At 44.3% G+C, this 27,908-nt stretch overlaps 1 protein-coding gene across 1 annotated transcript in view; it reads left to right on the top strand.

Annotated features, from left to right (window-relative positions):
• The first annotated feature begins 12,966 nt into the window (after nucleotides 1-12,966).
• The window catches only part of REL (REL proto-oncogene, NF-kB subunit), a 29,294-nt gene continuing 14,352 nt past the window's right edge, over nucleotides 12,967-27,908 (top strand). Inside the window, exons 1-4 of the mRNA XM_038131597.1 lie at nucleotides 12,967-13,121; nucleotides 18,005-18,147; nucleotides 20,760-20,908; nucleotides 24,709-24,800. Of these exons, the coding sequence (XP_037987525.1) occupies nucleotides 13,115-13,121; nucleotides 18,005-18,147; nucleotides 20,760-20,908; nucleotides 24,709-24,800 (391 nt within the window). The 5' untranslated portion in view covers nucleotides 12,967-13,114. The remainder of the gene's footprint in view (nucleotides 13,122-18,004; nucleotides 18,148-20,759; nucleotides 20,909-24,708; nucleotides 24,801-27,908) is intronic.

Here is a 27,908-nt window from a genome sequence, read left to right on the forward strand (position 1 = left end):
CTTTTTATTTATTTGATACTGAATTTTCGTTTTGTTATGTACAGCCTTAAGCAGAAAGGCAGAAACCTGTCATAATGAGCAATCCGACAGAGATTTCTAATAACTAAGCTAAAGAAATACCAGCTATTTTACACTTCTGCATTTTCTGCTCTCTCAAATGAAACAGGCATTAGGCTGCCAGGAAACTGAAAGCTGGTACTGGCTCTGAATTGTATTTCTGAAAGCGAAGTCTCTGTTTCTTGCATGATTTGGAACTGGTCATTACATTCACTTTTGGTTTTGTCTAGATGGTGCAGCGTATGTTAATTTTCTCCACTCATTTGGAATGTTTTTACAGGTCTTTAATTAATCCTGTATGTTATTTGCTATGCAGGATAACGTGTTGGGAGGGTCTGTAAAGAATCCTGGTGTAGCTTTTGTTCAAAGCGTTTACCAAATTGGCCAAATCATGAACAACTGGAAAATCACGGAAACTGTGTTTTCTGTAGAGCGATTGCTTGTAGTAATTTAGTTACAACTAAATGAGACAAAAATGTACCCCTGGGAATCGTATTTTGAGGAAAATGACCCTGTTGCAAGCAGTGAAGTACTAGCAATGAGAAGGCCAGGGAATCCCCTGTTTCTGTTCCTCTGTTTGCCCACTAAATAAATCCTGCCTTACACCAAATGGTAAATTGTGCAAGTACAGAGATGTTCACTTTGCTGTAATTCAGGGTAAATGTTTGGTACATGCCTGTAAAATTATCAATCAGTTTACTAAATACTATTCCTCTTACAGAAATGAGTCATCAGCAGCATGTTCATTTTCTCATTCATAAATGCTGGTGACTTCAAATGGGGAAAATTCAGTAAAGGTAACGTCTCAATTTTCTCTAGACTCTCTGGCTATTTAAAGTTGGTTTGAGTTCACCTTTCAGTAACAAGTAAGCTGAGGTGGATTGTCCAGCAGCCCAGCTGTGGAGCTCCAGCAGAGGTTTGTGTGTTCAAACTCAAATCTTGTGTTCAACCTTAAAGGTCACCCCTGATTTCAGTGGCTGTGATGTCAGTGGGGAAACCCTGCTGCACTTTTGTCTGTCCTCGTGCAAAGGTCTAAAAACGTCAAACAAAAGCAAAGCCATTACTTAGAAAAGTTTAAGGCTACAGAATAGAAACTAACCACAGTCTCAGTGACTTCTAAGCAACACCACATAATTTCATCAGCTCCTGCTTGTATGAGAACCTCAGCCTGTTCTCAGTCACTGTTTCTTTAGCTTAGATTGTTTTGGTTTTCAACTACTTAAGATGTTTTGTTGTCAAACATGGGATGATCTATTTGTTATGTAATGGATACCACTAACACCAATGTTTAAGATGACTTTTTATCCAAAATAATTGGACAGAGTGCCCACCAGAAGTTCTTTTTTTGTATTGTTTTGGAATTAAGTATCACGCATTTTTTCCCAAGGCTTTCCTTCTGCTTTAACAGACGAACCTTAGGTGTAGAGATTAACCATTTATGAAGGGCCAGACAGAAATTTTGTGGCTAAGACCAGAAACTGAAGCCAAGTTCCCTGAATGGGAGACCCTTTTTCTTTAGTCAGGTTGTCTATGCCCACAGTGGGGATTCCCAGTACACAAGTTACTGTATCTGCCTAAGGACTGTTTTAAGGGTTCTGTATTTCTAGACACTGCTGACACCAGCTATTGATTTTTAACCCACTATTTACATGATAGCCCACTATTCTTTCTTGTTGCTTTTTTATAAGCTTGCAAATTAAACAACTTTTCCTTTTAGACTATCCTCCTAACAACAACAATTTTAAAAAAATCACAAATTTGTTTTCTGCTTAGTTTTGTTTCTCTGTGAAAATGCCTCACTAAGAATTTCAGCACAACCCGCAGTGCCACAGGACAGCCAGATGCAAATTAACACCTTACTAAGTACTCGTAGGTAAGTTCTTATGTCCTAATATTGTGGGGGTGAGTGAGAGTGGTGAGGAGGAATCCCAATAGTTCTTGATAGTAAAACTGTAAAAAAAAAAATAAAATAGGGTGGCTTATTTTCCAAGGAGCAGCTCCAGAAAAGGAATGGATGCTAAGTACGTATTTATTTAGAAACATTATTAATGTTACATGTGTGCACTGGTATATTGCTATAGCTTTCTGAAAAACTGGCAGAGTTTGCAGCAAGTTTCTGGAATCCATCTCCCTTACAATACCACAATACTTACATGAATGTTCTGTTTTTAGGGCCATGGGCTTTTATCACTCAAAATTCCAGTCAACTCAAGTGGAAGCATTGTCTGAAAGTGAGATGTGCAATTGGGTTCTTGACTCTTAACTGTTCTGTTTTGCTGTGACTGTATCATTGCCTGACCCCAAATTTAATGAACTTATTAATGGAATCAAACTTGTCCAGTGCAGTGAGCATGCACAATGAGCACCAAGAATGTGCTATTGCTTCATGAGTTTCTTAAAGCCCCCCAAATAAAGCTGGAGCAGCACTCAGTTGAGAGAAGCTGACATACCCCTTCCCTCTTGCAGCTTTAGGAATGTGAATTTTCTGAAGTTCCCAAAGAATGCCACTGAGCAGTCTCTGCTTGAGCACGTCATGAGCCAAGATGGAGCTTCTCTTGTAAAGGGAACCACAGAGAACTGTGGCTGCCCTCCATCTTCCTGAGCCCGGGCCAGGAGTTTATGAAGACACCAAACATCTGTTCATAGAGCAGTGCTGTGCATGTGGTGTTGGGGAGCTCTGGGTTGGAGGACAGCCAGTAACTTTTGCAAAAGTTGAAAGAATGGGGGGTTAGAGGCTTGTGGAGGGGAGGATATTGCAAAAGAGAAGTGGACAGGGTTGCTAGAGCATAGAATGGCAGTTAAGGAGAGTTAGAAAAAAACTCTTTAGTAATGTGTAATTAAGCAGCAGCTACTTTGTATTGTTTTTACAAACCACAATCAGTTGGGGTTTTATCATTTTAGGAGGTTCTTGCTGCCACCTTTGTCCCCAGCACGCTTGAGTCCTTCTCTTCTTTCGTGGCTGGAGAGTTCTGCTTCTTCAGCTGCAGTGAATGGACCTGCCTGTATGTAGGTAAGGAGCCAAACACTGGTTTGGGGAGCAAAAAGAACACCATGTTTATTTATCCCTGGTTTTTGTTATTTCAAATTAATTACAGAGGTGTTTGAGGCAGGGTTGTTGACCACACGAATATAAGCTGTTCATAATGCATATAGTCTGGGAGAAACTGTAATTGCTCTGCTACATGTAATTTATTCTGTGGTTCCATTCAGCTATATATTTAATTCTCTTTTTCCATTCTTCTTCTAGGGGCATTGGTAAACATTCTTCTAAGCAGGGATGGTAATGATGAGACAGTAATTGTCTGAGTAAATTATCCAAGTGGCCGCCTTTCTTTTTTTTTTTTTTATTTTACTTCCTACATTTCTGGTGTCCTCTGGCATCAGAACAGAAGTATATGTTAGTCCTAGGCTATGTAAATTAAAAGTTCTGTCTGCATTGCAATTAAAAACATGTCAGGTCACATGGTTTCCACTTGACCAGTTACAGCAGTGCTGTTTTGCAAATAAGGTTTTAACCGTGTTGCAAGTGTGAAGTCCTGAACTGACCAAGTCTGTAGTAACTGGGTCACCTGCCAGACTTTTTTGTGATGTAGGTCGTGGGAATATTTGCAGAAGCAAAAGTGCTGTAATTGCATAGCTGTGCCAGTATTTATGTTGACATTGAAACTTAAAGATGCATATTCAGGAGGCAGAAACAACACCATGTGTAATTAAGATATGTAAAAGGAAGATAAATTCTAGTTAAAAAAAAAAAATCCAGCAGCTAAACAACGTGGATTTTTGAATTAACGTCATTATTTCAGATCTGTTTCCTAATGGGGTTTTTGCACCCCAAGAGCACAGACATTGCCCATTGTTGGCCAAAGAGAATTAGGAGCAGTAGCATAAGAGAGGCTCAGGAGCCCCAAAAATAAATCAGTGCATCACATGAGGCTTGGGTTGCTGTGCAGCCGAGGAGCTGTAGCCTTAGACCACCCTGCTGTGCTGTGGAAGCTGGATGAAAAATCCCCCCCAAATTGTCCCAAAGCCCTGGCAGTTTGAAAATAAACAGGTGAAAATGGTGGGAAAGGGTAGCACCAGCAATTGCCAAGGCAGCATCTGTCATGGAATGGAATGCTGTCTTGGAAAGGAACCTCAAGATCATCCAGTTCAACCCTTCTTGGCAAAAGCACAATCTAGACTAGATGGCCCAGTGCCCTTTCCAGCTGAATCTCAGGGGTGTCTAGCACTGGGGAAAAGAAAGCTGGAATTAAAGGAGGAGTTAAGGAACGGTGGAATTAAAGTTTTCCTTGCAGCAGCTTTTTCCTGGGAGCCGTAGTCTCACTTGGTGGGTCTGGTAAGTTTGAAAGACTTGGGGCAGTAAAAGTATCCAGATGTGAATCAGGTCTCCCTTCCAATCTCACAATTGCAACAGTCTCTCTGCAGGCTGTTTAGAGGGGGGTGTGGAGCATAATGCATACTAATTAAGTGTGGTAGCCAGTTTTACTTTAGGCAAGTGTCTCTGCTATTACCATGTCTGAATCTCCTGCAATCAGCTAGCTACAGAATTCACCTCTCTACAGCATCCGTGCCTTTGGGAACAGATTTGGTTTCTCTCTTTCTGAACGATGAGTCTCTAGTATCTCGAAACCTTTGAAGTGGTATTAAATCTGGATTAGTTAACTCTCAGGATTTTGCTTTTACAGGGTAATAGAAGGTGGTGAGAAAAACTGAAATAGCTGTTTTATTTTTTTAAAGTAACAAACTTCTTTAGACCTACAGATCTGGCTTTTTATGTGTTTGGGTTTTTTTTAAGCAAATGATTATGCATATGGACAGAACTGCTTTTCAAATTCAGTGGGAACATGGGTCTCAGTTGAATTTCAGTTAAGGAGATGGTTATTTATGCAGGTTTCCTTTTAATGGGAACTCAGGAAAAGGCACAGTCAGCTCTCTTTGGCTCCTTTTCTTGGAGATGAGATCTGAAGATGGTGCACAGAGACTAAAGCTCTCGGCTTTGCACATGTAAATCTTGCCCCTGTTGTTCTGGGAGAAGCAGTAAAGCCAGGACTACGGGAGCAGTGGGGGAAGCTGGATTTGTGTGCCCAGTGAGGAAATCGCGTTTGTCACCACGAGGGGACATTTTATTGAGACACCACCAGACCGAGGGTGTTACCATCACCAACACAATGGTATCAAGGCCCTGAAGGGACAAGTGCTGTGACAGGCAGGAGCCAAGCCAGTGGCACTGTAATCAGAGACTTTATTCCAAATGCCCTCCATTCCTGGCTTTCTACTCTTTCGATACCAGAGGAGGCCATAATGCTTATCTTAGAATCCCTGGGGCTGGTGCAATGGAAGGGTTTAGGTGGCAGGTGCCTGTCTCAGCCTTTGGGGAACAAAGAGCTGAGCAGGTTGATCTTCAGCACTGCTGACTTGACTTCCACCCCAGGGTCTCTTTGGAGACTGCTCAGAAGTGGAGCTGGGACATCTGTGACTTTAAAAATTTGTCTTTTTTACATCTGCCTGTTAACCTTTCCATTAAGCAGTTGCCTTTTCTTTATGTTCAGCTTTATATATGACATTAACCTTCATTAAACTCTGGCCCTGGTCCTAATTAATCCTTCTGGCCACTGGCTGCTCTCTGTCAGCTCTTTCTTGGGTTAGGCCTTCTCCTTCCTCTGGTTCCTGCACGTACTTGCCAGAAGCAGCTTGTGGTGTCTGTTGTGTTTCCATTCCACAGGCTGTGTCTAGAGCTGTTATTTCCACTGCACAGAGCAAAAAATCAGTTCAGTTCCCTTTTTTTTTGGATTTGTATTGCACAAGAGATCTCTTGAAGAAGCAGTCTTCTTCTTGGCCTGTTGTTCTTTTTAATTAAAAAAAAAATTCAGATTGCTGTGTGTATTCTTTACCTGCACACAGTGAGTAAGGTACATGGAGGGTTTTTTCAGCCATCTGAAAATGTTCTGAGTCTCATGGTGCCCGACACATTTACTGTACCTAAGGCTCAGTATTTCAGATTGAAAACCCAGAGGTTGTTGTTTGGATTTGATCTGTTTTCAACAATCTCAAGGCTCACAAGTGAAAATCCTGCGCAGGTGAATGAGTATGTATCAAACTCATTGTTGTATGAGAGGTTAACCACAACATTGATTACAAAAGCGACGTCACACTTTCCCCAGATGTCCTAAAAGCAGAGTTGACAAGTCATGTAGCAACTGCCAAATGAACAAGACAATGAAACAGCAAAACTCATCAGTGTTCTGGGTGAGAAATCAAGAGCTTTCAACCCTGTCATTCAGAAAGCTCAGACTAATAATGGTAGCCTTACTAAGATATAGGCCTTGTTAATAAATCTAGAGTATTTTGTTAATAAATCTGAAGTATTTTGTTGCAGGATGGCAGCAAGCTGGATGCACAGGCACAGACAGCAGCGGGGAGAGCAGCCTGGTTGTGGCTTACTCCGAGTTTATTGTGGCCAACTACTGCCGGTAAGGCTTTGCATGCTGAGGTGGCACCTGTGACACACAGCCCCGGGCAATCTGCAAGAAAGGGCTCATGCAGGGCCAGATACGATTCGTAATGGCTCATTTACAAACGGCAGGTTTGCTTTGCATCTGTAGGAGGACTTGATGTGTAAACTTGTCCCAGAAGGTGTTATGTGTTTACCTTTGGCCTGAAGAATGGTGTCACTTTCTGTCATTCCTGGGTGTAATCCTTTTACTGCTCGAATCGGAACTGCGGGAGTCATTGGGCTAGAGGCTGAGAATTAAGGTGTGAGACTTCGGATTAAGAGGAGATATATCTGGTGGGGCTGTACTGAAACAAGGTACCTTTTTCACCTCTTTAAGCTGGCCTTGTCACTCTCGGCAGCTCCCTGAAAGGAGGTTGTGGCCAGGTGGGAGTCGGGCTCTTCTCCCAGGCAAGCGGACACAGTCTTAAGCAGCACCAGGGAGTGTTTGTGTTGGGCATTATGAAGAGTTTCTTCACTGAAAGGGTGATTAGATACTGAATTTGGCTTCTGAGGGAGGTGGTGGTGGATTCACCAGCCCTGGAGGCGTTCAAGGAAAGACTGCATGTGGCACTCACTGCCGGTGTCTGCTTGACATTACGTTCAAAGATTGGACTCTGATCTCAAAGGTCTTTCCCAGCCTAATTTTTGATTCTGATTACTGGCTGTAGATTCAGTCTTCTGAGATTCTTGAAGCTCAGGGTAATGTTAAGTAGCTTAAACTCCTTGTGAGCCCTAAGTCCTGTAACAAAAGCCTGGATGAATGATTGTTATCCTCTGCAGTGGCCCCAGTGCACGATGACTGGCTGGTGTGTGCTGGAGTTTTGGGGAGCAGCAGAACTACTTTAGGCATACGTTGCCTGTATATTTTTATGCAGTTTTCATTATAAACTAAGGTACTCTAACAGCTTGCAGTTGCCAAAGGGACAATTCCTGTCCTTCCTTCTGCCTCCTTATGCTTTGTGGCTTCCCTTTGAAAGCAGCCACAGTGATCTGGCTTATAGAGGTAATCTATTAAAAAAAATCATTCTGGGCAGAAAAAGGTGGTTTTCTGCTGACTTTGCTCCTTCTGCTCATCTTGAGCTCATCTCTTCCCTAAAAGTCCTTTCCCTACAACTCTACTGCATCAGATGAATCCTGACTGTGGCATAAGGAAGGAGTTTGCAGTTTTAGTGACCACTTCAGAGGTCACTAATCAACTTCACTGTAATGAGAGGCTTTTATGTAGCACAGTAGAAAATCAAAACACTACTCCATCTTTTCCTTTGCCTGCCAACAAACATTTACATTTTTCTCTGTTAAATAACCCAACTCCCAAACCGTGGTATGTGTTTATAGCACTGGGATGAGTAGAAGGGAATAGGAAATGCTTGAGAGGGCTGGGGGAGAAAGTGCCTGAGAAGTTCTGCTCTGAGTACTAACTCTGGAAAGAAAGGAGTGTGAATTAAACATTTCAGGGAGGTTTATCAATTTCTCAGGCTAAAAATACAGTATTGTGCTACAGTTCCATGATGTTAGCACTGTCAGGAAGCAGGCACCCCTGCCCAAATTTGTCTTCCAGAAGCTTGTTCTGGCCTTGGTGCCACCACATTCCTTCCTGCTGGCAGCGTCATTTCTGTGATTGCACATGGAACTGGCTCCAGCAGAAAAACTGAGCCAGCAGAAAAAAACAAACCAATAATCTTGTTTCCTGCAGGTTACTGTTAGGCGTGCTCCTGTGTCTCCAAAGGAGTGCTTGGAACAGTGTAGGAATGCACAGGAGTGAGTTACCTGGATGGATGGAGACAGAGGGGACACTCTCTGATAAGAGTCTATCAAGGGGACACTTTTTCTGGCACTACCCCAGTGTTCATTTAACTATCATTGTTTGGTGCTTGGCACTTTCGTGTAATGAGCTGTTCATCCCCTGAAGAAGTTGCATCATGAGTGAATAAGGCAGAAGTGTGGGAGCAAGGAAGTATCTTCTCTGATTTTTATTGGGGAAATTGAGGCTTAGAGAATTAAACAACTTGCCTAAGAGTAGAAAGGCTGACTTGCCAAGAGCCAAATTCCAGTCTCCTGAATCACAGCCTTGTGCCTTATCCACAAGACCTACCTTTCTCTATTAGCATTTCCTTTCTCTCCACCCTGTTTTGAGGGAGGCACAGTAGCATTGTTCCAATGTCAAACAAACTCGAAGTGTGGTACAGGAACGCTTCCAGCAGAGTGACTTGAACAACCTTTGAGTTTATCATTAATCTGGAAGCCATGAGTTTTTTGAGAATGGCTTCTGCATTGGAGCCTTCCTCAGGACCAATAACCACAAAAGCTTTAACCACCAAAAGGTCTGACAGTGTTTAAGTAAGACGCCTTTGAGATTAAAAAACCATACTTCTAACAGCAAAAAGTTTCTCAAGGCATAGAGGAGTGGAAATTCCTAATCTGGCAGTAGGCGAGGCTTGAGATGGAGTGGACAAGAAAACAGGACTTAACTTTGTTCCTTAAGGAGAGAAGAGCATGATTTTATTAATACTATCCTTACTGCTAGTGAATTACCTTATTGGGTGAGCCATATGCTGAGAGTCCCTTGGTGTCTGCTTAAGCAGGCCAGTGGCAAGGGCCTTATCTTTGATCGAAGTCAGATAGCTGGGAACAGGAAATAAAGACTTAATGGTTTGCCTGTGCTGCTCTTCTGTCACAGCCAGCTTCATTGGGCAATGCCTGTGCTAAGCACCACTGAAGAGCCATCCTCCTAGGCTTGACAAATACCACGTCAAACTTTTTGCTGTAGGAGGTTTTAGTGCTGGCTTTTTATCCCTCCGCTCTAGCCTTGCTTGCCCCATGGCACTCCCTGCCAGAACAGGGAGCTTTACTCCTTGTAGCAATTAAGGTGTTAACTGTGCTAGAGCAGCAGCCAGTGAAAAGCAGGAAGGTAGGACTTGTCTTTGGACTTGATAAGTGGAGAGAAGTGGGATCTTAAAACACTTGCTTTAACTGGAAGACAGGAAGTGAAGCACTGGATCAGACTGGCCTAAGAATTCTGGTATCTCGCCTCTGGCTATAGCCAAAGTCAGCTGACAAAAATAATAGTGAAGCACCTGGCTTTTGTTATGCAATGCTGGAGGAGGGGAATTCCGTCCTGCTTTTTGCAGAGATCTGCATATACCCGAAGCTATGACATGTTCTTACACTTCATGGCAGTTGCTGACGAGGTTTCTGTGATTGCCAAAGCTGTACTGCAATCCTCTAGTTCACCTCACTCTCCCGGGATAATCCCTGTGCCAGGGATTCCGATGGCAGCGGAGCAGAGTTGCATACAGGGAAGTCAGGAATAGAGGAATAACCTCATGCTTGCACAACTTTGAGTAAGGCCTCTTCATTTGCTTAGGTTTTTGCCTTTTTCTTGGGAAGGCTTCTTGGTTTCCATAGAATGTTTTATAAAAACAGCTGTGCTGGTCTCAGACTAAAAGCTTCTTTTGTCCCACTCTTGTGCTTTTCCCTGGCCATTGGCTTATGGCTACTGTAGAGAAAAACCATCAAGAAAACATCTCCTTTTCATGCTGTCCTTCCTCCAGTCACTTTGTTCAGGATCTTCCTGAGCCAGATCTAGTCTGTATTCTGATGATGAGAGCTCATAGATTTTACACAGTGCAACTCTTGGTTGTTTGTCACAAGTCGTTTTCATTTGAAGGAAGAGAGATAAAGCTTTTGGGATGCTATAAGGAGTGCAGCTCATTCGTATTTTTTCTTTAAAATAACATCAAGGAGCAATTTGTATCAAAGACCCTGCTGTGTATGTGAGATACCACCCCAATTTCAAACGTGCAGTCTTAAGGATTATCTTTGAGTAGCCTGTTCCTGCAAGCCCTCAGAGGTAGAGTTCAAAAGAGCTGGGGAAAAGTAGGGAATGTTTACTATGTTTTAGTCATAACACAGTATTTGTATTGCCTGGAATACTGCCCTTCATTTCACATCGGTGTAGATTGTGTACCCTACACTAACACTTTCCTTCTGAAGGAATCAGTAGATACTTCTGTTTTGAGCCACAGTCTGCCTGGTCTGCGTTTACTCAGTAGTGTCATGGGCTGGAGAAATCAGTGGGAACGGGGATATAAAATGTATTTAGGGAAGCAACTAAATCCATTCTTTCTGAGATGTGACAGTTTTTACTATCAGAGATTTGGAAAACCGGCCTGAAGATAAGTAAGGGAAAATATTTAGTTTACCTTTACATCCAAACTCAAAACTCACATCTACAGCTTCAGCTATCCCACAGGAATTGCACTCCTTTCCTTTTAAAAATCCTGTCCAGGTCGCTCCTGTGATCTGCAGGGATGGCCTCAAATTGGGAGCATTCCTCTGGCTGCTCAGCCCTGTGAATAAAGGCTTGTACAAAACTTCCCCCAGCAGGTGATCAGTTTAAAAACTGAAGTATCTCCTAATATGAGGTGTTGATGAGGTGATTGGTTGGATGGGGCACTTAGCAGAGAGAATTCAGGTTGTGCACTTTTCCTATTTGCTGCCTTTGTTGTAGAGCAGCACGATTTTATTTGTGGTCTCTTTGTCACTTCATGCTTTGTGGTCACATGTGCCTGTGTAGGTAAAGTCTAAATTTGATTTCAAATATTAGACCTGCTTCATTGTACATTATCAATCGTAGGGAATCCAAGAAATCCCTGAAGACATAAAAGTCTAGTCTGAATTTCTTACACTTCTAGGGCATTGCTGGTTTATATCTTTTGTGTTGTTTTGTTCTGCTTTTTTGTGGGAAAGAAAATAAGAAACTACATTCTTCTGGCAAGGAACTAACCCACAGCCATAGAATTATTTTATTATAACATCTGAATAATGTAGTTTTTCTTCTCTTCAATCATCTAAGGCTAATCTCAGACATTTTGATCCTCCTGTGTTCTCCCTACAATTCTTCTACTCCAATTTCAGTTATTAGTTTGACAGGGGTGCAACAATCCTACCATGTGGCAAACCATGAGTCTTTAATAAGGAAAGTTTTACTTGTGGGGTGGAGAAAGATGATTTTGGTTTATAGGAAATATGAGGATAGTTGAGCAAAATTAAGGTTATAAAGAAAAGTCTTATTGAGATGGACTACAGAGCAGGAAGAATAATAGGCATTTGGCAGCCTCTTCTGCTTAGTTACGTGGATTGGTGTATGGATTTGCAGATTATAGAACAGCATTTTCAGCTGTGCTTCATTTCTGTACATCCCAATGACCTTAGCTTTAGAAATAGGATTGTGGGGAAAAAAAGCAAAAACCTTTAGGTTTTGTACCTCACTTGAGTGTTCTTTCAGGCTGTTCTTGTTTTATTAATCTTTCTTTTTCAGGGATACTAATTGATTTAACTGCATTTTCACAGGGGACAGTTTACTCTCAGATTAAAGAAGAAAATTTAAATTTTACTGTTAGCTAAGCAGTCTTACACCACAGCTAGGTGTGGCCTTCCTGTTCCTTTGCGTTCTTCTTTTTTCAGGTGTTTTTTAATTTGCCCCCAGATTTGTTTGTTACTGACCTCTCCACCTGATCCAAACATGGGGCTGTTCCCAGTGTCCAGCTCCTTGGCTTCACCTCGCTGTGTCAGGGCCAAGCTGTGAGGTGCAGGATCTGGGATGCTCCAGAGCTTTGGTAGATTTAGAGCTGATCATTGTGACTGAATGGGTTTGTTGGTGATTATTTCTTGCCTTAGCTGCAGTCTTGGCCTACCCCTACTACTTACAGCTTAGTTATTGAATCACTGTGGGCTGGAAGGGGCATTCAAAGCCCATCTCGTTCTGACCCCCTGCTTTGGGCAGGAACATTCTCTCCTAAACCAGGCTGCTCCAAGCTCTGTCCAGCCTGGCCTAGAACACTTCCAAGGACGGGACACCCCCAGCTTCTCTGGCTAGGCTTGTTCCACTGCCTCACCTCCCTCACAGTAAAGAATTCCTTATCAGTACCTAATGGAGCCCTGCCCTCTGTCAGTTTAAAGCCATTCCTCCTTGCCCTGGCGCTACAGGCCTTGGTAGAAGTCTATCCTTGTCCGCCTTATAAACCCCATCAGGGGCTTGGGTGTAGGCGCTGGAAGGCTGCAGGACAGTCTTGCCTGGAGCTTTCCCTTCCCTGGGCTGACCACCAGGCTCCATGCAACCGAGAAGAAGATGGATAAGGAAGGAGAGCGCTTGGCCTCTCGAGGCTGGCAGAGCGGAGGTGTCGGGGCGATGCCCTCGGAATGAAACAGGCTCTCGCTGTACCTGCCCTGCTCTGAAATCAGAGCTGAACTTTTTCCTCCGTACTTTCGGCTGCCGGGCAGGGCAGGAGCAGAGGGCAGCCTTGCTTGTGCCTGCTGTCCCCGCGGGCCCGCAGTCCCGGAGCGGGGTCCGCCGGTGCCGCTGCGGCGGGGCGGGGCGCGGGCGGGCAGGGGGCGGCCCGGCACCGCCCCGCGGCTCGGCGCGCACGTCCGCCCGCCCGCCCCACGGGAAATTCCCCCTGAAAAGGGCGGCGAGCCCGGCAGCCGCGGCCGTCCGTGTGTCCCTGCGAGGTGTGCGGGCCCGGGCCGGAGCCCCGCGGCGCAGAGGCGAGCGGAGCCGTCAGCATGGCCGGTGAGGAGCGGCGGGGCCGGGCGGAGGCGCGGGCGGCGGCCCCGGGGGGCTCCGAGCGCTCCCCGCCCTCCCTCGCTGTCGCGTCTGCAGCGGCGCTGGGTTGTTCGGATGGGTCGCGATGGGGTCTTACGAGGCTGCTCCGTTTCAGATGGGTCTCCCAGGTCTTGAAATTGTGGGGCGGGAGCGTTTAGGAGCGAAACAAGCGCGCGGGTCCCTGTCTGGGATGGAGACAACAGCCTCAAGGTGGGGTCGTGCTCATCAGGATCCCGTTCGCATCGGATCTCGGCTGTGAGAATGCAAATGAATGAGAAATAGCGATGGCACAAATGCAAAGTAATGCAGATAAGGGATCGTGCTTTGAGTAATTGCAACAAAATGCGCAGTTAAGTTTCTAGAGGCGAAATTAAACCGGGTTTGTCATCGTTTCGGGAGGCGTCTCTCTAGTATCTTTCTTAGGGTTAAGAAAATACCCTAAATTTAAAACTTGGCTATACTAATTAGAATAGTATTTCTAGGCAAAGCTGCTTTTCAGAACGCGTGTGCGTTCTGTTCCCACTTAGCAAGGTATGAACTTTCACTCCTGTTAAATATATAGGTGTGCTGACTATCAACACGGAGAGAAAACAGCGGGGCTTGTGCTTTAAATGTTATGATGTATTTTAAAGTCGCAGCAGTGAAGCAGAAGAGAGCAGTTTCGGGTTGTTGGTTTTGTTTTTTTTTTTTCCCCTTCGTGTCTTTATGTATTTTCAGTGTAATTAGGAACCAGATAAGGATTTTTTTCAGCGGGGGAAGTTTATAACTTCCTGGTACTAGCTAGCTTTTGTCGTTTTTTTTTTTTTTCTTTTAGCTGCCGTTTTGTAATGTAACACGATAGTAAGGAGGAAGTTCATGAGCGTTGTTTGGTCTCTGTTAGAATTTGTGCAGTTTATGGAGCCGTAGGTAGATTACTGCTTTTTAAATCAAATCGCGTTACGTTTCCAGTTGCTTTTGCTTAAATCGGGGTGGGCTGTAACAAAACTTTCACCATTCTCCCTCTTTGCCTGAGGTGCCGCAGAAGGTTACAAGTGGATAGATTCTTGCTTTTTAGAAATGACAGGCTTGGTGCCACCGGGGATTTGTTTAGAGCAGTGACATCAGAGTTCAAGAGCGATGCTTCTTCCATCTGTGTTTGACTGCAGTCACCTCGGGCTGGAGGGTTTCGGGTGATACTTTCACATCTTCCACAAAGACCCACAGCTGTTCTGCTTTCACACGCAGATGTTGGTGGAGAGTCTGTTCACCGGGCACTCCTGGCCCTGCAAGAAAACGACAAATTGGGCAGCTCCTCCAGAGCCTGCTTGCTTGGAGCAAAGGAGCGAGACAGAGCCCTTGATCGGGTTCACTTGCTTGGTGGCAGCATGTCACGCTTCCTCCCTTGTGGCACAGGCTGTGTTAAACTTCGAACTGTCACAGGTTTCTTGTCATGGAGAGGTCTGATGGAAATCTGTTCTGAGTTTTAGGGATTGTCCTTTTGTTCCTCTTTGTATTGCTCAAAGTGTGAGAATAAAACACCCTTCAGTTCTTGAGTGAGCATAACTGGCTGCACTCTCACAGCTGTCACTGCCTCTACCTCTTTTCCTTGCTGAACTCTCGGAGCTGTCATTGCTTTTGCCTCTTTTCCTTGCATCTGTAATTGGGACACTTGATCTCCTATATTCTCTTTAAAATTACTCAGTGTTGTATTCAGGGCAGGAAGGGGGAAAAAGCAATTCAATAACAAAAAAGAATGACAGGCAGGTTATAATGTGCATCTCAATGTTTCTATTGCTAGCATGTGTATAGGCAATTAGAATTAATTACAAAGACAAATTAAGCTCTTAAGAACTTAGATGAAGGATTAGCTAGATTTTTTTTCTTTTCTTCCATTTCAAATGCTTTAAGGAGTAGTTGTGGGCAAGCAGGTAATAAATAGGAGTAGCTGTGTGCTTCTCTTCTAGAATTAGTGAGAGTTTGGGGTTTGGTGTATGTCACGTTTATTTAACACACAAAGTGAGACCTGAGGAGGGCAGGTCTGTAGTGACTGTGTGGGAGCTAACAGACCTCTGTGTGTGAGAGAGAGCAGATTGTGACATAGTTAAGCTGTGCCACTTCACAAGCACATTGCTGATTTACAGAAATAGGGAACACCGGACACTTGGCTGCAGAGTGCTGGTAATGCCTCTCACTCTCACAAACACTTCTGTGTGTTTCCTCTCTACACAAAACATGATGACACTGATAATCACGGCAGAGACGATAACGTGATTCTTGAATAGAGAGAGAGGCAGCCAAGACAAGATGAAGTTTAATGTTTAATCTCTGGAGGCTGCCGCGTCACCGAGCTTTACTTTCCCACAAACACACCTGCTGCTGAGCGGTGGGTTTACCTTCAATGACATTTGTTTCAACCACAGCCCTGTAAAGATCACTGAGCCCAGAGCCTTAAAATAAAGGGCTCTAGAGAAGTGAGAAAATAGCCCTCTCAAGCGAGTGTTGCTAGAATGTGAAGGGAAATTGTTGGTTAAAGCAGCAAGAGTTAAAGACCTCAAGTGATTGCGCTCTTGTAGTTTCGAGCTGCGAGGCTCTGGCTAGTTCTGACAAATACACAATGTCTGTGGGTGCCCTGCACGTCTGCTTAGCAGCTATGTAAGCATGAGGATCTCCCAGGTTAGGGCCAGATTAGGAGGCACTTGGCTGTAATGTGGTCATTTTAACTTGTAGCACAGATTGTTAATTTAGTGTATGGATGTGTGTCTGTATTTGTGCTGATCAATGCAGTAGCATAAGTAAGTTGAAGTGTGAAAGTTAAAATAGCCATACACAGACGTATGAGCATGGTTTTGTGAGAAGCCCAGACTTCTGCTCTCTCTGAACCAGCCTTACGTCATTTCTAGGCTTTTTTGTTATCAATGCCTGCCTTCCCCTTCCCTTTTGCTTGTTTTCCAGAAAGAGAAAATATGCAAAGCTCATCTAAAGGAGAGTTAGGTAAAGAGCTGGGAGAATCTAGAAAAGGGACCATCCCCCTGAGGAACTGCACCTAGACTAGTGGTTAATGTGTATTTAATGTGACAGCTCATGCCTGGTGATCAGAAAGTTATTTAAAATCTAGCTCATGGGAGGTAATCAGTTTAGAAAGTGCATTTTGACTGACTGTTAGAAAGGTCTATAAAGAGTCCTGAACCACAGTTCCCAAAGGTTCTGACCCCAAACACAGTCTGAAGTGGAAGTGCATTGTGCTTTTGAAGGTTTTGCAGAGGCTCCAGTTGTTGAAGACCATCCCAGCACAAGAGCTGCTCTCACACAGAGGCAGATGCAGTTCCACCCCTGCTTGTCACCCCTAGGTGTGACAGATAAGTGTGCATTCGGGTCAGACTGAGGTGATGTCTCACATGTCGTTCTTTCCATCCATCCCTTCTCTGCTGCTCTTGATTACTTTATCTCTTAGGTTATAATATTTTCCTACTTTGGGTATGAACCGCTGCAGCACTGGAAATCTTTTGCCATCAACAAATCCCAGGCATAAAGTTCAAGCTTTGTGTTGGCAGAGGTGCCGAAACCATTGTAGGTGCAGCAAAAGAGAAGCCTTTATTATGGAGTTAGGGTTGGAATCCACCTCTTTGCCAAAACCCCTGTGCTGTGGATTCACAGGCAGAATAGACCTTGGGCAAAAGGAAGTAGGGGTTCTTTTACCCTTTCAGCACTTTCAATATATTTAATAACTGTTTTGCTTATTATGTTGAAGTCCAAGCACCTTTTTTTTCAGTGCCGTGCCACAGGATATTGTCTGTCCTGTTTGTTTGTGCTGCTCAGCCTTGCTTGAGGAGGATGCTATTATATGAAGATGACAGAGAGCTCAGTAGACATTTCCATAAGCTACGTTCTTCTGATTGTGTAGCACTGTGATGATTCAACTTCAACAATATTTACTTAGCCTCTGTTGTTTGTTTTTCACATGCCATCCCACTGTTGTCACTGTTTGATTGACTGTCCTGTTTGATGTTCTCAGTGAGATATATGAAATAGCTTGTTGCTGTCTGGCAATAAAACATCACTTGAAAAGTACTTAGGCTCTTGCTAAGTTCATGTCTTTCTAACCCCCCCATTTAAGAGTTCTGCTGTATCTTATTCTCTGCTATCACTCTGTGTTTCCTGAAAACCTCCCTTCTGACAACTGCCCAATGGCTTTTCTGAGGTTTCATTGTCTGGGGAGATACTGCAACTAGAAACCAGCCCCGTGGGAGATGGGCAGCTCAAAATGTAGAATTCAACATGAGCAATCAGGTATTTTTTTGAGCTCACAGTGATAGTGAGCTTTCACCCAGTAGGAGCGTGGATTTTTTTTTTTTTTTGCATAATTTGAATAGTTTCTGCTGCACTGTGATAGGAACTAAATCAATGAATTCTGAGCAAACATCTTCCCTTTCAGAGGATGCTTAAGAGAACACAGCAGTTGACAGTACCAGTGCTTTGAGAGGACAGCCATTCTTGAAACTGTATTATTCCTAAAAATGTTAAATAATGATTTGGGTTTCATTGTATAACATCTTCTTTCATCAGACACATTTTCTACAATGGTTAAAAGAAGCTAAGTTCTACATGAGATGGAGGGAAAGGTGTCTTTTTTTGCTAATTACTTCCATGGCTTCCATGATGCTGTGGAAGTTTCATCCAAATCTGTTCTCTTCCATTGTACCCTACCTTCAACATGTGCATGTACATAAAAATAAAGACTAGATTTCCTGATAGAGTAGACCGAGTGGAAAGATGGCAATGTGAATCAAAAGTCTAGAAATTCCAATTCTTGCATCTTCTGCTGCTTTTTAAGCTCTGCTGTGTCCTAACGTTGAAAATATTTTATTTTGAAGGTGGCCCTGAGCCCTACATTGAAATATTTGAGCAACCCAGGCAAAGGGGCATGCGTTTCAGATACAAATGTGAGGGAAGATCAGCAGGCAGCATTCCGGGAGAACACAGTACTGAAAACAATAAGACCTTCCCTTCCATCCAGGTAAATACTGCTTTTATCCAGGAATTACCATTGCCCACGCCACCGTGGTGCTCGTAGCTATGGGTTGGACTCTGCACAGTAAATACAATGCTTTTCATCTCACCTTCTGGGATTCTTTCCTTGGCATGCAAATGGAGCTGCAGCAGAGTGGGAAAAGAGTTACTTGCTCCTGGTCACGAAAAGATTTGGTTTACAGAAAGAGGAGAAGGTGCAGAGGTGGTTTACAAAGTGCTGCTAGAGGGGACGCAGTGAAGACTCGAGGGCTGGGAGCCATTCATTAGCAGCTTTCTCTGGATGCACGTTTGCTCTGCTTTCCTAGTTAGGTGACGTGGGTTTGGTTTTAAGGTTTGGACTGCAGCACGAATTTTGGGAGAGCGCTGAAGGAATTTGCCTACAAAAAGTGGAAAGGCTTTGAAACGTTGCTGGGCACAACATGAAAGAAGGCGCTTTGTACGGGCGAACAATCGCCCGTGATGGGGAGAATGGGCTCTGCAAAAGACACCAGCATGGAGTGTGTGAAGTCAGAGCTTGAAAACGAGCTCAGAAGGGGGAACTGTGTCCTCAGAGCATCTGCAGTGGTGATGAGCTGGGTGGTTGCGCCGTGGATGGGTTGGGAAATCCAGAATGGAGGGATTCAGAGGAGCCCTGAGAGCTGTGACCAAAGCAGGGACAAAGAGACAGGAGAGCTGGAATGGAACCACTTGGGCAGTAGCTTTCATAGGCTGGACAAAGGAGACCCTAGACAGGTAGGGTAAGAGACGATCATTTCTGATCCCCTTTCTGATGTTTAAGTTGCCAGTGTTTCCTTGGTCTCTTCCAGTTTGGAGTAAGTCTGTCAGAGCTGAAGTTAGAGGAGAAAGCTCAAATTTAAGTGGGAAGTTAAGAGCACTTGCCATCTTCCTGCCCAGGAACAGAGGCTGTGTATGTTTGTTTGCACAGTGTGCCAGCATAAAAAAAACAATGGGGAGCCCAAAATGGAGTCTCTGGATTCGCAGCAGGAAATTACCAGATAGAGAAGATGTGAAATGTGAGAAATATGAGATGTTTAATGCTGAGGCAAAAAAGCTCTTTTTGAGGGAGGGTTTGAGAAGGAGAGTGTTGGCAGTCATGTGTTGAGCAGCCGAGTGAGTCTCTATTGCATAAAAGCAACTGTGGAAGCTGCTCCAGCCCTGGAGCCAGAATTAGTAAGGAAAAAGCAAAGAAGGGTTCCCTTTGACTATCACAGTGCCAGATTTGGTTAGGGAATGCAGGAAATGGAGATGGTGCCAGACTCATTTTTTCAGCACTCTGCCAATTGAACAAGGAACTGTGTGGGCTGTTGGCAAGAGCAGAGGCTTGCACAGGCTCTCAGCCTAAGTCTGTGTCAGGGCACAAGCTGAATGGGCTGAATCAAGCCTTGATTCTTCTTTTCTTGGACTGTGCTGCACATGAAGGCCAGGCAGAGCCCAGAGGGGAGGTGGGACATGGGTATGTGGCCATGCAAGCCCGGCCAAGTTTGTTCTTTTGAAAGGTGACTATTGATGACAGAGCTGATGGTGCTGATACCAGGTGATTTCTAGGTGAATTCCTGCCTCCCTGAAGCCCGTGGGAGGCTTTAGTGCTGATTAGGTTCCAGGGGAGTCCCCTCTAGAGATGGAAACATGAAGAGAAGGGCCAGGAGGAGATTAAATTTCATGGTGTGGTTATGAAGATGAACATCAAGGGGGAACTGGAGAACCAAAAGCAGCTAGATCAGGCTTCACGTTCATGGGGCTGGGTGTAAAGTGAGGGAGAAATGATGTAAAGGTTGAAGAAAATGAAGGAGCAGTGGAAGTATCATTTCAAGGGTAAAAAGTTAGAGTGGCTTGTGTGAAGACTGAATGCAGCCAAATTGGAGATTGATGCAAACAGGTAAAAGAGCACAGTTCAAGTTAAAGATTTGAAGTGTGGACTAAAAAGGATACATGGTGGATCCTTGGAGTCTCAAGAGGAGGAAAGGAGGGGAAGGAGAGGGACTGTTACTTACAGGGCAGGGGAAGTGGAGGAGGGAAGCTCATCTCTGCACAAACATGTGCCTGAGTAAGTCTTGTATTTGCTTTCAAGTTTTTATGTGTCAAACAATTTAGGCCAAACTATTTTTCCTCCTTTTTTTTTTTTTTCCTTTTACACTCCCCCACACTCGATGACTTCACTGGTAGCCATCAGCTTGAGGTTGCTTTCATGCACCTGAGAAAGGAGCATTGAGTTGGCTGATGACTGCTGTGAGAGCTCGGGTACTCTGTGAAAGCTTGAGACTTTGGTACTGCCCAGCCCGAATGTAAGATTGAGTACTCATCTGAGAATTATTTGGGAAAAACCCAACAGCTTCGGAGGGGATGGTGTCATGTTAGGCTCTATCTGCTAAGATCCTCTTTCACTACTTAGTGTTCCATGCACAGGTAGTATCTTCATCCCTGAGGCTTTATGAGGTTTTTTCCCTAAAATCTTTGGAGGTAGACTTGTTCTTCAAGGCAGCATTTCTGTATGCATAGCTCTGGTGTTTCTGTAGAGCATTTCAGGATAAAATTGATTTTCTGCAACAGATGGGGACCGATACCTAAAACCTTGAAAATATCCCACTTTTTTTTTTGTAGATTCTGAACTATTTTGGAAAAATCAAAATAAGAACTACATTGGTAACAAAGAATGAGCCCTACAAGCCACACCCCCATGATCTGGTTGGAAAAGACTGCAGAGATGGCTACTACGAGGCTGAGTTCGGGCCAGAGCGGCGAGTCCTGTCGTGAGTAATGGTGTTGCTTGGGAGCTTGATTAATTGTGCAAGTGATTTGCTAATCTTGTGTTTTAAAACTCACATTAGAAAAGAGCAATTACAATGTTGTCTTTGCTGTAGTTTACGAACCCATCCCGGGGAACTTCCCTTGGAAGTATTTCCTTCTCTTTTCCATACTGCACGTGTACTTTTTCTTTCCTGTCACCCTTTTCTTTCCTTCAACCATTGTCCCAATGTCTGTCTCCTTTTCCTTTCTCCCACATACTTTTTTTAGCCTTGTTCATTAATACATCCTACTGTTGAGCATGACTCTTTCCTACATGTAAAAATGATGAGTAATAGAAAGGGTAACAGCCTTAGAATTTGTACTTCATGGTGATGAGGGAAGTTCACACCTTCCATGGAAATTAGATTTGGACTTTCTGGAGAAAGTTTGTAGTGGCTGAGTATCATGCAGTCTAGAAGACAGTGATTGTGACACATCAAGAAATGTTAGTAGCTGTCACTGTTGATGCTTGTTGTTTGGGTTGGGGTTTTTTGACTGAAGATACAGATTCTGCTCAGGCCCAGCTCTGAAGTGTAAGCGTGCCAGGGAAGGATCTGCTTGTGGATGCAGAGAGGAAAACTCAGGATGTGTACGAGACATTTCTCAGTGCCGTTAAGGATATCTCAAATACAGTTGTATTTGATGGTGTTTCCTCTAAGTTTACCAAGTCTCGTGTAACAAAATAAAAGCAGATTAAGCTGCAGCAAACGTGGAGTGATTATTGCTGGAGAGGGGAATTTAGAACTGGCAAGCTGTTTGTGGTTCACAGTTTGCAATGTAGGAAATATGGAAGTAGGCTATTGCTTTGGGGTAAGCATAACTGAGCTGGGAAGAAAATCAGGTGAATATTTCAGTGTATAAGTAGCTCTTACACACAGCTCTCAGGCCAATGGGATTCTGTTGGTGTTGGTGAAATTAGCCCGTGTTTACATGGGTTTAGTCAGTAGGACACTATTAAAGGAGAGAGCTGAAGACACATCTGTTTTGAAGGTGGTGATTTATTTCACCGATGGTGAAATAAACAGTGGAGATGCTTCTTCAGCATCCAGCCCAGGCTCAAGGGATCATGGATGTGCTGCAGCGTGTTCCGGTGGCACGGGGCACGCTGACCTGCAAACATCCTAAACTCCAACAGGACCTTGCACCTTCCTCTGACCATCCATTCACCAGCTTCCCCTTGGTCTGCTCAGATCAGGCTTCCTCAGCCAAGGTCAAAGGAAGTCTGCTGTTCTGGCCCATCCCACTTCCTCCTCTCAGCTCCGTGCCTGCTGATCCCAAGCAGAAAAGCCCGATTGCTTAATGCCTTTTCTGGCCCTGTGTTCCCATCACTGAGTGCAGGAAGACCCTGAGGATTGCTTCTCTTGGCATTTGGTTGCACAAGGTTCCGTGTGGAGCCTGCTAGAGAGGCCATTGCAGGATGTCACGCCAAGAAGCACTGGGATGCTCTGCAAATACTTACTTGCTGATTGTGATTTCATCTCCATTTTATGTTTGCATCAAGTCCTGTCCTTTGGCATAATGCCGTGCCTCTGTTTCACTTCAAGCACTGGTGCTTGTTTGCTCCATCCAAGAACTCTCCTCAATATTTTTAGGATATGAGCCTCTCAGTTACCTACAGAATAGTAAGTGGGCTGCTTTCATTTTATTGATAATGTGAAACTGTGAGCTTTGTGTTTGACACTGGAGGTCCTGATGGGAGGAGGCTCGACACATTCCCTTTGAAATGTTTCCAGCATCGGTACACTCATTTTTTTTAACAAATCATTGGTTGCTTTAAGATGAAAGAACAGTATGATCCATAATTGGATCTGGATGTTTAAAGTCATTTTCCTTTTTGTGGCCGGTGACTCAGCCTTCACATTCTTCTCTTCGTGTCCGTGTTGGAGAAAAGCCTCATCCAGTATTAGTGAGCAGGAGATGTCCTCTGTCAATAGTGTTTCTGGCTCTTTTCTCTTGCTGAGCATCCCAAATTGAGCAAAAAATCCTTTTTTTTATTTTTCCTCAGTAGAAGTGGAATTATTAATCACAGATTTTGGGCTGCTCTGAGTAATTACTCTGCTTTCTGCTGTTCAAAGTTCCCAAGCGTTTTGTTCTGCCTGTGGTATAATGATCTTTGTACTGCTGCCCAAACTTGATCAGAGCCCTCCCTGGCCGAGACATCAAGGCAAGGGTATGAAAGTCAGAGCTTGTGGGGCTGCCTGTGTACTCAGATTTTTACTTCCTAGTTTCTTCTCTCTGCAAGGATGATATCATAGTTTTTTTAGCTGTTTTTAATTTTTTTCTCTCTCTCTTCCTACTTCTCCCTCTCTCTTCTCGTTATCTCACTTGCTTCCTGTCAGCGCCCATCGATGTGAAACCCCAGAGTCCTGCTGGGGCTCTCAGCAGTTCCTCCTCTGACCCAGCCTCTGCCTAGGCATGGCTAAACACACACTTCCACTGTGACAGCACAGCCTTTGGAAACATTGATAGTCACGATTTCAGGCTGCTGAAAAAGCCTCCTGTCCTTCTTTTGGGGCTATAATAAGGAGCTGTTTGTGGACTTTGAGGCGTGCTTCAAACAATCTGTGGAATACAGCGGGTGTTCTGAGGAGGGGGGGAAATAATGTGTGCTGTGATCCAGCCCTGAAGAAAGTACTTCCTGCAGGAGCAGGTGGAAATGGGATTGCTCATCAAGGTGCAGTCCCAGTCTGAATGTCAGTAGCCACTATAGGAGGCAAAGGGCTTTAGTGGATGAAGAGATGCTGCTGTGTTTTGCTTTCCCCTAGGTCATGCCATGTTCAGTTTGCCAAGGAAGCCTGTGCCTTCCTCTGGTGAGCAGAGGTTCTGGAATGGAGCCTGAGGGCAGAGGGTTCGGGACCCTCTGAACACAATGTGTTGGGCGCAGGCAGGGCAGGTTAGGGAAATTAAACTTAACATCACGCTAGGATGGGCTTGTTCAGAAGTCCTTGTTCAGAACAAGGACTATCTTTAGCTGCAGTAAGGTGCTCTTTTGCTGAAGCAAAGAAGGTTTGTGGAGTTTCAAAGGAAGGGAAATGGCTGGGACTTCTGGAGAAAGATGCCTGGCACAGCCCATCTTCAGAGCTTGTTGTAACATCATGAAACACAGATTATTTCTCTTTTTTTTTTTTTTTAACTTCCTGCTTTACATCCACTCAGCTTTGATGATGTCATGGTTTTTCCATGTGGGAAAGAGTCAGCCTGCCTGGGACTCCCCCCACCTCCTTCAGCAGGGTGACCTGCACTTTTATGCAAATCAGGAAGAGCTGAAGCTCTTCAGAACTTTTCCATAACTATGTGAGATTTAAAAACTTGTTTTGACCTGTTTAAGAAAAACCCTTTATAATAGTGTTTAAGATTTACATTCCCTGATAAAAGCAGGAGAGCAAATCCTTTAACTAATGTGAATTACCAGGTTTATTGATTAGAAAATTGATTGTCATTATAAATCACCCAAGACTGAGTATCTAGCTTTATAATTGCTGTAGGTTTACTGCAGAGTAATAAATTTTAATGTAGAAATATATATTTTTAAGAATGTAAATGATTTAGAATTTTATTTTAGGGTTTTTTTGCTCCTGTGTTTGCCCTTACTTTAGGGAAAACAGCATCTTTGCTCTTTAGGTGTTGTACACCCTTCTCAAAAGAAACTTTTTTTTTCATTTCTTACACTGGATGTTATCACACTAATAAACATGAATATTTTATTTAATAGTCTACATTGAAGATGTTAATAGTTGCTGAAATCTTGCCACATATGCTTCAGTTTTCAGAACCTGGGCATTCAGTGTGTGAAGAAGAAAGACCTGAAGGAATCCATTTCTTTACGAATCTCAAAGAAAATTAACCCTTTCAATGGTGAGTGGAAATCAGCTGGTTCTCCTGGCAGGGTGATGAGGTTTTGTTTGTCCTGTCCTGCCTTTGCTTTTGGGTTGGAGCTTTATTTTCTTCTCAAAAAAATCTCTTTCTGAGAAGCAGTCTTCCCCTTCTGTGTCCCTCCCAGTCTTTCTTCCCAGCTATCACATGATGAATCTATTTGGATAGTTGCCCTTTTTCTTTTTTATATTGAGTTTTTGTAATTCCCAGCAGCAGTCTGAGTTGCTGCTTGGACAGAAGGAATGGGATAGCGGCAGAAACCTTTCCTGGAAACTTCTACAAGTATCTTGGGAGTTGGATTTCCCCACTTTTGGCAGTGATGAGAGTAAAAGACTGAATTAGCATAACTCTGCAACAACTTAAGCCAGTACAAATCTCGCTTGCCACTTTCTCATCTCTTCTTTTGCTGTGTCTTTGGTGGCCAGGTCAGGGGGCTGATAGCCCACTGGGAACTGCCCCTCACTTGATTTCACAGCATGGGAGCTCAAAAACCCACAGCAGGATTGCAGTGTCAGGGCTGGGTTGGCCAGGGCTTGGAGCAGCCCGGTCTGGTGGGAGGTGTCCCTACCCATGGCAGGGGGTGGAACAAGATGATCTTTCAAGTCCCTTCCACCCCAAACCATCCTGTGATGCTGTGGTTGGGCTCATCATGGTCAGAGGCAAGGCCTGCTGCTGCAGAACCACACCTGTGAGGGGTTGCCCACAGGGTTTTGTTTGATGTGACTGATCTGTGGGCTGCTCGAAGGAGTCATCCTGCTCTTCCCTCCATCCCTGCTCACACCCTCCCACCACTTTCCTCACACCACCACACACAGGGGCTGTGTGGCCCCACAGCGAGTTGCTCCAGTGGAAAACCAGCTTGAAAGCAAAAAATAGAAAAAGGAGAGTGGTTTCCCTCCAGATCAACTTGCTAAACCAACTCCCCTCACACCAATTTAACTGCCAAGTTCTCTGCACAGAGGGGATGGGGAGCACACTGCAAAATTTTTTGGCCAATTGCAGTGGGACCAACACGTGCAGAATGCAGGCACAACTGGGGGGGAATTAAATTAAAAGCATAAATACCCCCAAATTATTAGCTGAGCAATGGCAATGTAGTCATGTATTTCCCTAAGCAGGAGCTTGGAGATTTCTCCAGACACTTCAGGGGGTTTCCTAATACCCACAGAATTCTTGCTATTTTCAGGTAAGATCCTTAATGGAGAGTTGAGAGCTGGATTTCTGGCTGGTTTTAAAAATACATGTCCCTGAATTGGGACAAAAAGAAGGAGGCTGAATTTATCACAGGATAAGAAATGTCTTAGATATTTTTCTTCATTTTAGAGCAGCTGTTTAGAATCAGGTTAATAGCCCTGATGATCCCTCTGAACAAATACCCTCATTAAGATAATGTATGCACACGGTATTTTGACAAGAGTTTAGTTCATCAGCACAATTTAAACACTTTAAGGGTTTGAATTATGTTGCTTTGACTCAGCCAGCTCTACCTTGATTTCAAACAATGAAAAGGGAACTTTTCTTTAGAAGGAAGTAGATTTTTACAGTTGTTGGCACTTTACTCCACATCCACTAATAAATTTTGAGCGATTACAGAAAGTTGAGCTCAGTGGCATCCGGGCAGATCCTGGGCTGCTTCCCACCAGTCCAGCAGTGGAGGAGGCCACTTTGCTGCCCTGGCAGCAGGGAGAGCCTGCCTGGGTGACACACAGGGCAGCAGCCTGCTCTGGGCAGGGGCTGTGCTGACAAGGGGCCGCTGGCAATCCCCAGCTGCGTCACTGCCCTTTGGCGCTTGTTAGCGTGTCAGCACAAAGCAGAGCCACTTGAGAACGGCCTCCAGGGCAGTCCCACGCTGAGCAGAGCCTAGAAAGGCCTGGGACCAAGGTCTAATAAAACAGAATTGGTGACAGGAATGTTTTTAGGTGTTTATTTAGTTGAGCAGAACAGGGTTTTGCGAGCAGCAATCACTGCAAATGTTCGCTGCTTGACAAGGTTGAAAGTTTTATGTCTGGATTTAGTTTGTTTTGTAAGGTCAGAGGAGTGCTGGTACATTTTCCAGGATTGTGCAGGCTGTGCTGAATCCATGCTGCATTGTGCTTTACCTCTGTGTCTTCAGAGAGGCATCTGACTTCCCTGTTTAGAGACATTCCGGAGCAGGTCGCAAGTTGGTGTTACTCACTTCTTGTATGACATCATCAAAGAAACTTCATGGAAAACGAGCCTTCAGGGTGCTTGTGTGTTGGTAGGCTTTTCTTTTTTCTTTCCTACTTTCTTCTGGAACAAGCATTCCTTGTCCTGAGCCTCCTTTTGGGGAAGAGAGGTTCAGTATTGACCCTAAACAATTGATGCCTACCTCGGAATCCCTGGGTGATTGGAACTTGTTTGCAGAGCACTGCCGTGTGCCCACCTGGAGGTGCATCGGAGTCGTTCTGCAAATGTACCTCTGTAAGGCTGTCTCCCTGTGAATTCCCAGTGTTGGCTGGCAGCATTTGTCCCTTGTGAAGTTCAGCACAGGCTGTAGGAGCTGTGTGCATAGGATGGATGACTTGCAGTCAGGTTGCTCCTCTTGTGTTAGCCTTGTTTGAGAGAGAGGGAATTGCTGTTTCCACGCCGTGTTCGTGATCCGTGGTGTTCCCAAAGCACGCACCATATATTTTTGTCCCCTAACGATCTCAAGAATTCTAGAAATCCCTTTTGTCTGTCATCTCTGAGCACTCCAGGGAAATGGGGCACAGTGTCAGCCTAACATGCGACTGGGACTCCTTGGCATGGTGGTGATGATGATGATGATACAAACAGCACAGCATCGAAGGAGCAGAGTTACTCCTCCAGTGGAGCTGGTCCATGTCTGCTTTCTATGGTGTTTGTTTTCTTTTAGGAGCTGTTGAGTTGTGCCATATCCTTGTCTTCCCATGCGCTGTCTGATGTACAGCCAACTCAAATTAAAAGAAGAGCCAGTTTTCAGTTAAGAGCTTTTGTGAGTGGGTGTGACTTGACATAGAGACAACAATTGAGTTAATAACAACTGGAGTTAATTGTCAATGAGGAAAAGCCCTAAGTGTTTTCTTTAAATTATGGAAAAACTGTACTCGG

Source organism: Motacilla alba, chromosome 3 (genome assembly GCF_015832195.1).
Source record: "Motacilla alba alba isolate MOTALB_02 chromosome 3, Motacilla_alba_V1.0_pri, whole genome shotgun sequence".
In the NCBI taxonomy this organism is placed as follows: Eukaryota; Metazoa; Chordata; class Aves; order Passeriformes; family Motacillidae; genus Motacilla; species Motacilla alba.